General features: G+C 38.9%; 1 protein-coding gene across 1 annotated transcript; it reads left to right on the plus strand.

Moving 5' to 3' along the window:
• Positions 1-7,349: 7,349 nt before the first annotated feature.
• kcnj1a.1 (potassium inwardly rectifying channel subfamily J member 1a, tandem duplicate 1) lies at positions 7,350-10,985 on the plus strand. The gene is made up of 2 exons (XM_005927288.2): positions 7,350-7,491; positions 9,106-10,985. The coding sequence occupies exon 2, from the start codon at positions 9,144-9,146 to the stop codon at positions 10,263-10,265; it is 1,122 nt and encodes a 373-aa protein (XP_005927350.1). The 5' UTR covers positions 7,350-7,491; positions 9,106-9,143; the 3' UTR covers positions 10,266-10,985.
• Positions 10,986-11,606: the final 621 nt, after the last annotated feature.

Below are 11,606 nucleotides of genomic sequence, written 5' to 3' on the forward strand. Positions count from 1 at the left end.
ACAGTGAGAGGGAGGCAAAGTCAGATGAGGGTGGTGTATGTGTGTGTGTTTGGCTGCAGACAGGGAAAGAGCAGTCATGTACAGTAGTGTGGTATAATCAATTGCTCTAGAACTGCAGTTGAAAAAACACCCTGAGGGGTTGAGAGAGACATAAAAAAGTAGAAACAGTGAAAAGAGATCTCATACAAAAAATAGCTGGATCAAGACAAATAAGAGCTGAAAAGGGAAAAAAGAACCAAAACATACGAGACAGAGGTGAAGGAGGTGCTAAAAAGAGTGAAAAGGACCCTTTGGACCTAGAAGTTCAGTTTTCAAGTCACACACTAGCACCTAACGTAGAATAAAGGATGCCTGTATAAACCAAACTGAAACTATAGTCTCATGCAGTCACATCAGCCACGCTGATGGTCACTGAGCTCATGGGGCAATGATCAGTGTGGAGTTTATTCAAATACATCCATGTAGATATTCATTGATCATATTTCAAATTTTGTTACCAGGGTAATATGTACACAAAATATGATACCCATCAGGCTGCGGGCAGAGAGGTGGATGCTTGACACTGAGATGTTATTAGCATGACATACAGAAAACTGAATGTGCGCTCTCCACTTAACAGACGACGAAAGATGAAAATGAGAGCAGAGAGAAAGAAAGATAAGGAGATGATGATAAGTAGGGGAGGAGCAACAGAAGCAGCTATTACCAGAAAGGCTCTTCTCGTACATCCTACACTGAGTTTGGGAGGATATTTATGACTCTGCAGCCCCCCCCCCCCTTTTTTTTCTGCACATCACCCCCCACCCACCACTTCCTGTCACCAGGATAGACTCTTGTTTCTGTTTCCCAGGATTCACCGACTGGGGAAGCGATGACAGCGGATTATGGGACATCAATGAGCGAAGCTGCAATAATGAGGAACTTGGGATTTGGCCGAGGGTTATGAGTTCTGGACTGTACTCAGGGTTAGCGGCGCTAAGCTCGACGGTAATAATGAAATGTTGGTGATTTTAATTGTAATAATTCAGGTCCTTCAGCAACAGCTGTGCCGATCCCGGCTGTGGATGAGCCCCGCGTGGCTTTGAGTTGTTCAGATCTGGGGCATGTTTAATTATTTCCCCTCCTGAGGTTACACGACTGATCAAAGCTTGAACCCCCTTCCACCTTATTACTTCTCCACTTCATGCTGTGGAGAAATCCCTGCAGTTGACTTTACACATATCACAACCACACATCATACATTAATAAAGCTTCCTAGCACATTTTGCTATTACAAGTGCTTGAAGGAAACCTGTGTATATTGTACACCCATTTGTATGATGCTTAAGGGGGGTGCAGTATAATAGGCTCTTTGTTGTTCCTGTAATAAATAATCCATTAGAAGCATGAAATGGTTATCCTGCTAAGGTGAACTGCAGGATAAAGAAGCATAATACAAATGTTGTTAAGTGTCATGTATGCTTCCAGTCTGATTTAATATCCATCAGTGCAGAAATTTCCATATGAAAAAAACGCGTGGTATCTCCTCTTTTCAATGCAGTTATTCTTGATTTCCCTCCTACAAAATGAAAAATATATGAGGATAGCAAGCACTGGGTAAGCTGCGGTTTAAATCTTTACAAATAGTAGAGATTGCAAAAGGGAAATGTACGATGTAGAAATGTCGGCAATGCCCATTTCTCTGCAATGTAATGATAGTATCATAGGTCAGCAGATTGTGGTCCACAGATAACGGTGTGTGTTATTCCACAGGAAGTGAGGAAATGGAAAAGAACTGGTGGAAGTGCCATTTTTCTTAATCCCCCTCACTGCATCCTTGGCACCGCCACACCCGCCTCCATCCTCACATTCCCACCAAGTCCCCCTTCGGCGCCGTCCCTCTTACACTTCTCTCACCTCCTCCTAGGCTTCATTAGCTCTGATTGATCCTCTTGTCAGAGCTTATGGCACAACGATGAAGTGCATTGTTACCATCAACCCGGAACACAGTGGGAATGAAAAATCAGAGGCCAGCCAGGAAAAAAATATAGTAGGAGGGCATAATACAGAGCACTGAATAGTTTCCCACGTGTGGGACTAATAAAGGTTATCTTATCTTATCTTATCTTATCTTATCTTATCTTATCTTATCTTATCTTATCTTATCTTATCTTATCTTATCTTATCTTATCTTATCTTATCTTAGCAGGATTTCTGAAGTTTGAAGCTGCTATGATTTTTACTGCTATAGTCTCATACACTGTATGGCCAAATGGAAATTACACCTCCAGGAGCTGCTCGGCCATGGAAACCCATGATATGAAGCTCCCATAGTACAGGTTTCATGCTAATGTTAATGCCAGAGGAGGTTTCAGCTGTTTCAGCAACTTTCAGCGATGTGTCTAACCACTCTGCAACCCCACATGACTGAGTTTCTGCGGTTCGTAAACAGTTCCATTCTGCAATAATACTGCTTACAGTTGATGCTGGTATTCTATTATAGTACCCGGCTTGAATTCAGTGAGCTCTTTAGAACAATCCACACAATGTCACAAATGTCTGAAAAGACAAAGTGAATGGCAGGGCAATGGGACTGGGGACACCTGAATTCAAAGACTAACATGGCCTTATACTTCCATCTATGTTATATATCTATACTTGAAACAAGTGTTTTTTGTTTGTTTGTTTTTTAATTTTGCACTACAAAACTTAGGGGCAAAGCTGTAGGTTGGAATTTCATATTATGACAAACCAGTCACTGCATGGAGAAGAAAGATATGCTTGGTATCAGTAATGTGTAAATTATCAAACAATTTGTCCTACTTACTCAACATTGTCTAGTTCTCTAGCTCACATCATTTTATAAAGAAATATTTAGGTGACTGTCAGTGAATTGTTTTTAGTTATATACAATTTTTAAAGGCAAGCAAACTTTTGGTATTAAATCATTTAGTATTAAATTGTAAATAATATAAATGTGAAGCTTAAGTCAGCCCACTGCTCTTGTTTTATGTGTGAACAAAGCTTGGACTGCTTCCTAAAGGCGCATTGATCCTATTATTTTTATTGGCAACATAATAGCAGTCAGTGACTTTTTAGAATTACAACCACAATTCCAAAAAGAGTTGGGGTGCAGTGGAAAATGAAAATAAAAACAAAGTGTAATGATCTGAAAACCTTACATATTTTATCCTTAACGGAACATAGACAACATATCAAATGCTTGAACTAAGAAAATGAACCATTTTAAGAAAAAAAATGGGTCATGTTGAATTGAATTGTAGTGTTGCTCTCATTTCAAGGCCATCTTGATGGGCATATGCTATGCTATAACATATATGTGCCTTTCTGCACTGTTGCAGCCTTTCCTGATGTTCAAGCTGCCAATTCCATGCAAGCTAATTCTCCTTTCTACCACCAGAGATGCAGGCTTTTGAAGTGAGTGCTGGTCCCACTCCTCTTTATTCTGGAGGACACAATGTCCATGTATTCCAGAAAAGAATTTCAAATTTCAACCTGTTCAACCACAGAGCAGTTTTCCACTAATTCCATTTTAAATTAGTTTTGGCCCAGAGAGGGTGATGGCATTCATATGTTCACATATGGCTTCTTCTTTACATGACAGAACTGTACCCTGAATTTCGTGGATGGTACCCTGAACTATGTTCACAGACACTGATTTCTGGAACTGTTCCTGAGCCCATGCAGTGATTTCCATGCCTGAATTTAATGCTGTGTCGTCCGAGGACCCGAAGATCACGGGCATCCACTGTTGATTTTCAGCCTTGTTGCTTGCCCACAGTTTTCTCCAGATTCTGTGTACTATGAGATTTTCACTGTATTTGCAGTTTTAAATTAAAGAACATGACTCTAATTTTTTTTTGTGGCTTTGTACATCTTTGCCCATCTTTCCTTTTGACAAACTCTGGCTCTCTAAGATTTTTTATACCCAGTTAACCTAATTATTTGTCAAATGTTGCCCCACTTGTTTCTTTTTACAGCCTTTTTGTCTCCCCCGTTCCATTTTTTTTAGATGTGTTGTTGCCATTAAACTCAAATTAAGCTAGTATTTTCCATAAAAGTCACAGTTTTAACATGTCATGTGCTTCTATGTTCTGCTGAAAAAACAAGATATATGGGTTTGTGGGATTTGTAAATCCCTGCAGTCTGTTATTTATATTTTACATTTTACTTTTTAAAATTGGAGTTGTGCTGTAATATTTCACTATAGAAGCAAACTGCTGTAATTGTATCACAATGTATCAACACCGTTAGAACATCTTTAAATGTAGTCTTTTGCATCCATGACTGTTCAAATCATAAATCCTGTTTTGCTGTTTTACACTTTTAACTGGGTGAAGAGAAAGTGAATGATCCTTTTATAGACACCACTGCACTGCCCTGACACAGTGACACTATGTGGTGATAATGGGTATAGCAGGCAATAATTCCTATATTGCTCTTCTGTAAGAAGTTTAGCATTTGCAAACAGAAAGATCCTTAAAACCAGACTACTATGGCCTCTGAACTGGAATATTAGAATCTAAGTTTTGGGGAAATATTTGTTGTCATAAAAGCTTTTCATATTTAGTCTCCGATTGAAGAGCCTAAATAGATTGCATTTTAGTATCGGTTTCTGTCTGCGCTACATGCATGGACTGACATAACAAAACTATTTAAAGAGTTTTTGTTGGCTTGCTTCCTTCCACAATCTTCCATTATCTTATGCAACACTTGTTTGTTAGTGTATTCTCACGCTAAAGAGAAATCTTATACATTTCTTGGGATCTCTCTTGATTTCTTGATATGTCACATTGACTGACTGAAACACCACAAACAGCATTTTTCATTATGATGAAAATAAAACCAAATGGGGTTTTGTTAGGAGTGTTTATAGTTTATATTTAGAGTTTTCAGTTGAATTCAGAGCAAGTATGGTTATTACCGGAAGAGTCCTAGCTCAAGACCTGAAGAACAGGACACCGAGTACTGCAGTGGTGTAAACTTTTGCTGTTTTGAACATTTAGAATTTGTAGTATAGAGCAAGGAAATCATTCAGGCAAGTGAACAACTAGTAAGGATGAACTGAACATTGTCTCTTCAAAAACAATATTCGGTTCTTGTTCTCAGTAGGCCTCACTAATCCTATTGCTAAGAAATGTGTACGAAATCAAAGCTCGTGTCTTAGGTATGGCATTATTTGATCTGTTCACAGGGATTGGATAGCATACGCAGTTTTTCCCTCGACTTCCTTTTCTCATATGTTCTTGCCTTACTGTTTCCCTCCCACAATTCAAAGGACTTCAGCTTGCATTAGTAGATGAAAACAATTAACTCAGTGAAGAGGAAATAAAATACAAAACCCCTTTTTTTTATAAGCTTAAATCACTTCTCTCATTCAAAGTTGTTTTTTTTCTCACCTCACCACTCTGCAATCGCACAAAGGCTTGCGAGGAATAAAAACAAATAAAATACTGTATAATGTGAAATGACACCAAAATGCTAAAATATCATCCCACTGAAAAATAAAACTGTACAATTGTTCATTGGCCTTGATTTCTTTTTGTATTTCAAAGGGTGATATGAGACCAATAAAAAGAAAGACTCCTGTGTTATGAAGGCCACTTTCTGCTGTGCAGTGGTACAGTGGTACAGCATTGCTAGAGGAGAAGGTGTCTCTAAACCTTCATAATAAATGTTTCACTTATATATTTCATATCATGCCACCAAAAGGCACCAGAGATTTGAAAATCTCTAAATCCTTGTACCACCAGAGATGTAAGAACAAAAAGTGACAGTTTTTTCCCTATAGGCTTTTTTTTTTTTAGCACAGCACCCATTAGAGGAGCAGGAGGTCAACACTTTTTGACAATGATGGCCTTGGACTGACACATAACATAACTTTAGGGGGAAACCAGCTGAAATAGATGGACTTTAACTTTTTTATAGGAGGCTTTGTAACTTCATCTTTATTAAATAGTAAAGAAATAAAGTCAGATCTCCATCCACACTACTGCGCAAAACTCTTTTCTTTATATGTTTAAATACAGTATAAATGTTTTGCCGTACTGAGCAGCATGGTGTTTCTGTGGTACCACTGTTGCCTCTCAGTACAAACATCCTGGATTCAAATCCAGTCTGCAAAGCTTGTCTCCAGATACTCCAGATTCCTACCTACAGTCTAAAGACATGCGTGGGGTTCATTATCATAAATTTAAAGCCAATCCTAACTCCACACTGTCGGTGTGAAAGTGAATGGTTGTCTGGCTCTATGTGCTGACTCTGCAACAAACAGATCAAATCAAAGACACAAACTGAATGACTTCAAACCTTTTGTTCCAAAAGTGATCCAGAAACAAGCACTGGTCAGCTAAATGTTTTAGTTAAGCTGGACAGGAACTGGCATTGTTTTCTTTTACTGTGAGACAAATAGCCACAAAGCTGACCAGTAACTAGAGCACTGTGATAATTTTGTGCCATTCAAAAGAAAGAAGAAGAAAATAACAAAATCAGCCGACATGGCAAAGTTTGAGTTTGTCACTTGAGACTGCAGCAGAGACTTTGCATTTAGAATGATGAAATCATTTGATTCCTGACTGACCGCTGACCTTGCAGCGTTTGCACCACACCTAATGGTGCAGTGCAATGCACATGTTGCACTTATTGCTGTATTCCACCACAATGGAACGGTTTACCACAACAGTAAAGAGGGGAAAGTGTTTTTTGCTTAGAGAATGATAACTCAGAATTGTGAACAGTGTGAGTGCAGATGTTTTATTGACAGTGCTAGCACTATGCATACAGTGTGCATTTCATATTTTTGTAGCGGTCATTTTTGGTAAAGTGCATGACTTAATTGTGAAATATACACGCTACTTGTTAAATGGACAATATACCTGTTAAAAAACTTCAGATACAGAAAATGGTCTCACTGTCCAAAAAAAAAAAAGAAAAGAAAAGTTTTCCTCCCAAACTGTCAATAATATTATGTGTGTATAGAGTTTACAGTAAATAATGCAACACAGTCTGTTTCGTCATCAGCATCCAGAACACGAAACGTGTGGTGTCAACACCACACAATATCGAAATGTGAGGGCAACTGCACGAAAGCCGCAAAAAAGAACCAACAAACTGTGAATTCAGAGGAACTCTGACACCACAATAGGCACAAAGTGTGATGCACAGAGGTCAGGGTGGCTCTAGGTGCCAAGCATGTATGAAATAAACCGTATTTCTTCTAACTTGGGAAGCATGTGCATGGGTGTGTGTCTTAGGATGCTTGGTCATGTGTATGTTTTGAGTCAGAAGTGGGGATGGGGGTGGGGACACTTGATGTGTCTGTGGGCGTAAACATCACCTGGGTGATTCCAGCACATTGAGACAGGACGATATAAAGCCACTCAGGTACAGATCAGCAAGCACAAGAGAGGGACACGCCTAAACTGTCCCAATCAGCTGGAAGCAAGAAAGACAGAGACGAAACTGACTTTTCGACGTGAACTTTTCACTTCGGTGAGTTTGGCTTCAGGCCTTTTATTTTAAAGTATGAATTTTCACATTTTTACTTCAAGGAAGTTTAACAAGGATACTTCACTCGTGACCTGTTTTTGGTTTGTTTCTACCACAGCAATGTACATATTAGACAAAAAACATACATAACATACCAGTGATGATTTTTTTATGGGTAGCTTTAAGAAAGTGTTTTTGCTACAGCATTTCAGTCACAGCAACAATTGCTCAATCAAAAAAAAAAATCCATGAACTAAATTTTCACTACAGAAAAAATAAAATACAGAAATGTACACGTACTGCTTTACAAACATGAATTACATTTAAACTTTGAATATACTAAACTTCTAATATACTATGCTTTAAATGTTAAACTTCAAGCAGTTTTAATGTACATTTAAAGCTATGAGGACGCATATCAAGAGTTCTCTTCTATGTCACGTTTTCAATTGTGATTCTACCTGTTTTTTTGTACTTATCATATCTGCAATTAAAAAGCCTATATAATTTGAAATTACTTCAGCACATATCTTGTTACAGCATGACAACATGGTGACCTAATGATTAGGTGTAAAATGACTACGTTTGCTTCTAAAAGCATTAAAGCTTGCCAACAAGCAACAGTGTGTAATTATCAGATTTCTTTTGGCAAAATGTCACGATTTGAGCTTTGAGGACTGCAAACAAAAAAACAAACTCGCTGTACTGACTTTTTTGTCCTACTTCACACTTGCTAACAAGCACAGCATGATCCAAATGGCTGTTTGCATGGCTTGGCAAGAACAGAGGCCATACTTATTTGGAAACCTCTGTACAGCCAACACTGCCAGCTACCATCCATCAAGCACCAGACTTATGAGAGAACTAAAAGCTTGAATAAAGTCAAAGATTGTTATGCCTGTGAGCTGTTCCCCTTCTGGCTGGGTTTGCTCAAATTATTTTAATGCCACGTTAAGTTATGCTACATTGAAACTCAGCAAACAAAGATGATCCTTGTGTTTAGACACTTGCGTAGGACCAAAGTTCCCGAATTATTTGGTTTATTTGGAACACTTACATGTTATGCTTCAGTGGAAACTTTTGTTTCTCATTAATGTCAGGACTCCACTGCAGCGCTGCATTTAGGATTACAGGCATTCAGTGATGATTAAATTTACTGTGGGACAGGGAAGCTTGGAACATTTGAGGCTGTGCATAGGGAGTTTACAGTGAGACTCAGCTAATCATGGGGCAAGGAGTAAAATCTTTCAACAGGGTATCAAAAAGTAGAAAATGCCCTGAAATAAAATATAAAATCTGCCTCTTAAAGTTCAAGAATGATTGTTTTATTCATTTACAATTATGTTATTTCATTATTTTTTATGTTTCAAATTGAATATAGAACTCAAATTGTGTGCTAAAAATATCTTTTTGTCAATATTAAGGAAACTAAGCGATTATTAGTCAGTTTTATATTCTTCTTTATTATAACGAGTGCAGAGCATATTTCTTTTTCTCAATATTTTTTTGTCATTATCGTAGCATCTTTGGTCTAGAGACTGTTTAATGATTTGCTATTACGTATTTACATGTTGTGCATATCCACGTTACATCATTTCCTATTTTATTGTATTTTAGGCTGCTGACTCGTGAAACAAAACAAAACAAAAAACAAAATGTGTGGATCCATAGGCACAAGAATCAGGAAGTATCTGGATGAAAGAAGAAATCACAGGACCAGGCTAGTGACCAAAGATGGCCGCTGCAACATTGAATATGGAAATGTCAAGTACAGCAAACACTTTGCCTTCCTGGCAGATTTCTGGACCACCTTGGTGGAGGCCCGGTGGCGGTTCGTTTTCTTCAATTTCACTGCAACTCACACCCTCACCTGGTTCATTTTCGGTCTGCTGTGGTACTGGATTGTGCGTAATAATGGAGATCTGACCTGGCAAAACCCCTCACCAGATCACACTCCGTGTGTTTGGGGTGTTGCAGGACTCACCACAGCATATCTCTACTCCCTTGAAACACAGACCACTATTGGGTACGGCGTACGAGCACTCACACCTCACTGCCCGGGTGCTGTTGCTCTTGTCACTATCCAGTCAGTCCTCGGAGCAATTATTAATTGCTTCATGTGTGGTCTTATAATGGCCAAGATCTCTTTACCTAAAAAGAGAGCTAAAACCATCTCATTTAGTCCAATGGCTGTGATTAGCCCCAGAAATGACTATCTTTGCCTTTCAATCAGAGTGGCCAACCTACGTAAGAGTCTGATGATCGGCAGCCAGATCTACGGTAAGCTCCTGAGAACGACAACCACACAAGATGGAGAGACGATAATCATGGATCAGGTGAACATTGATTTTATGGTGGATGCTGGGAAGGACAACCTCTTCTTTATTTGTCCTCTCACTCTCCATCACATAATCGACAAAAGCAGCCCCTTCTTCGAGGTTGCAGTTGACACACTCCACAATCAAGACTTTGAGCTGGTCGTCTTCCTGGACGGCACAGCGGAGTCCACAAGTGCTTCTTGTCAAGTGCGGACCTCCTATATTCCTCGGGAAATTATGTGGGGCTACAGCTTCTTGCCCATCATCTCAAGGAGCAGGGATAACAAATACAGAGTCGATTTCTCCAACTTCTCCAAAGTGGTGCCAGTAGCCACTGCACACTGTGCCTATTGTTTCCACAATATCAAGGGTCATCATCACCACTCCAGAGAAGGACAAGACAATCCCGGCTTTGAGGTGATAGAAATCACTGAGTCCCAAGATGCCACCAAAATGTAAGAGGTGGAAAGCAACACAAATAGAAATGGCAGCACATTGTGTAGCATTTAGATATGAAGTAAAGAAATCTGCTTACTTGCACTTCTTTTGTGTGTGTGTGTGTGTGTGTGTGTGTGTGTGTGTGTGTGTTGTGAACTATTTAGATATAAAACCACACCTGCCACTGTCTGCTGACCATAAGGCTGTTTTCAAAAAGGGAGGCCTGGTTATACAACACGCTTCAATGCAGGAACAAAGTATGCTCCTGCTTTAAATGAAGAAAAGCTCTTCTGTTTTACCACTTGCCTCACCTCAGGTTCATAGAGCATGGACATGAAGAAAAACAAACCAATGTGTAAAACTGTATTTAACCCTCACAATGCAGTTGAAGAAGCAACGTTGTTGCCTTTGGTGAGAAAACACCAAAGTTTAAGTTTTCTTTAAGTACTGCCATAACGTGTAGAAGAATTGACACATGAACTTGAAACACTGGAATACTATTCAGATTCTGAGGTACAGGCAAATGGTTGGGTACTGGCGCAAGTCTTTTCAACACTAGTTTATATAGTTTCGTGTCTGTTCTGTTTGTTTGTTTGTTTGTATTTTTTAAATGAAGTGAACAAAGTTCACAGAAAACAAGCGTGCAGCACTGAGTACAGTATGCATTTGTGTTTGTAAAGTCTTTTTGTATTCTCTCTCAGGGAGAAAATGTTGATATCAATAAAAAAGATTTTCAACCAATACAGTGTTTGTGCCATATTACTGTTTCTACTGTCCATCTGAAGGAATCAAAGCTCCTTACAAGGACTTGTGATCACAAAAGGTCAAAGCACATACTGTGACTGGTGCCAACCTCTACTGTGGCTGTTTTAGCTGTACACAGTGTAAAGTTGTGACATCAAACAGGAAGGAAAAGACAAACTAGCGTAATAATTCACGAGATGACAGCTGGGAGCTTACAAAACCATTATTTAGATTTCAGGGTCAGAACATGAAACCAAAATTCACTATTTGGAGAAACAGCACCACATACAGTTCATTATTAAGGTAGACCCCAGAGCAGCTCTCTGTTCCCAGGCATATGCTCTCATGTAAAAGTCTGAACATGATGTTGCAAATCAATGAGTGAAATTACTAGAAAAAAATAAAGATGGTACATGCTCCACAATGATATTTCAATTAAAAAAAAAATGTCTGTGATGGGCAGTAACACATAACGAGTAAAGTAAGGGATTACTATTGCAAAAACGGTATTTAGATTACTGTTACTTTCCCATAAGCACGCTGCGTTACTGCGTTACTAAAACTGTGATTTTTTTTGCGAGAGTGTCTCATGACAATGACGTAAGCGAGTGCGACGTT

This window comes from Haplochromis burtoni, unplaced genomic scaffold (genome assembly GCF_018398535.1).
Source record: "Haplochromis burtoni strain Fernald_Lab_line unplaced genomic scaffold, NCSU_Asbu1 Contig_88, whole genome shotgun sequence".
In the NCBI taxonomy this organism is placed as follows: Eukaryota; Metazoa; Chordata; class Actinopteri; order Cichliformes; family Cichlidae; genus Haplochromis; species Haplochromis burtoni.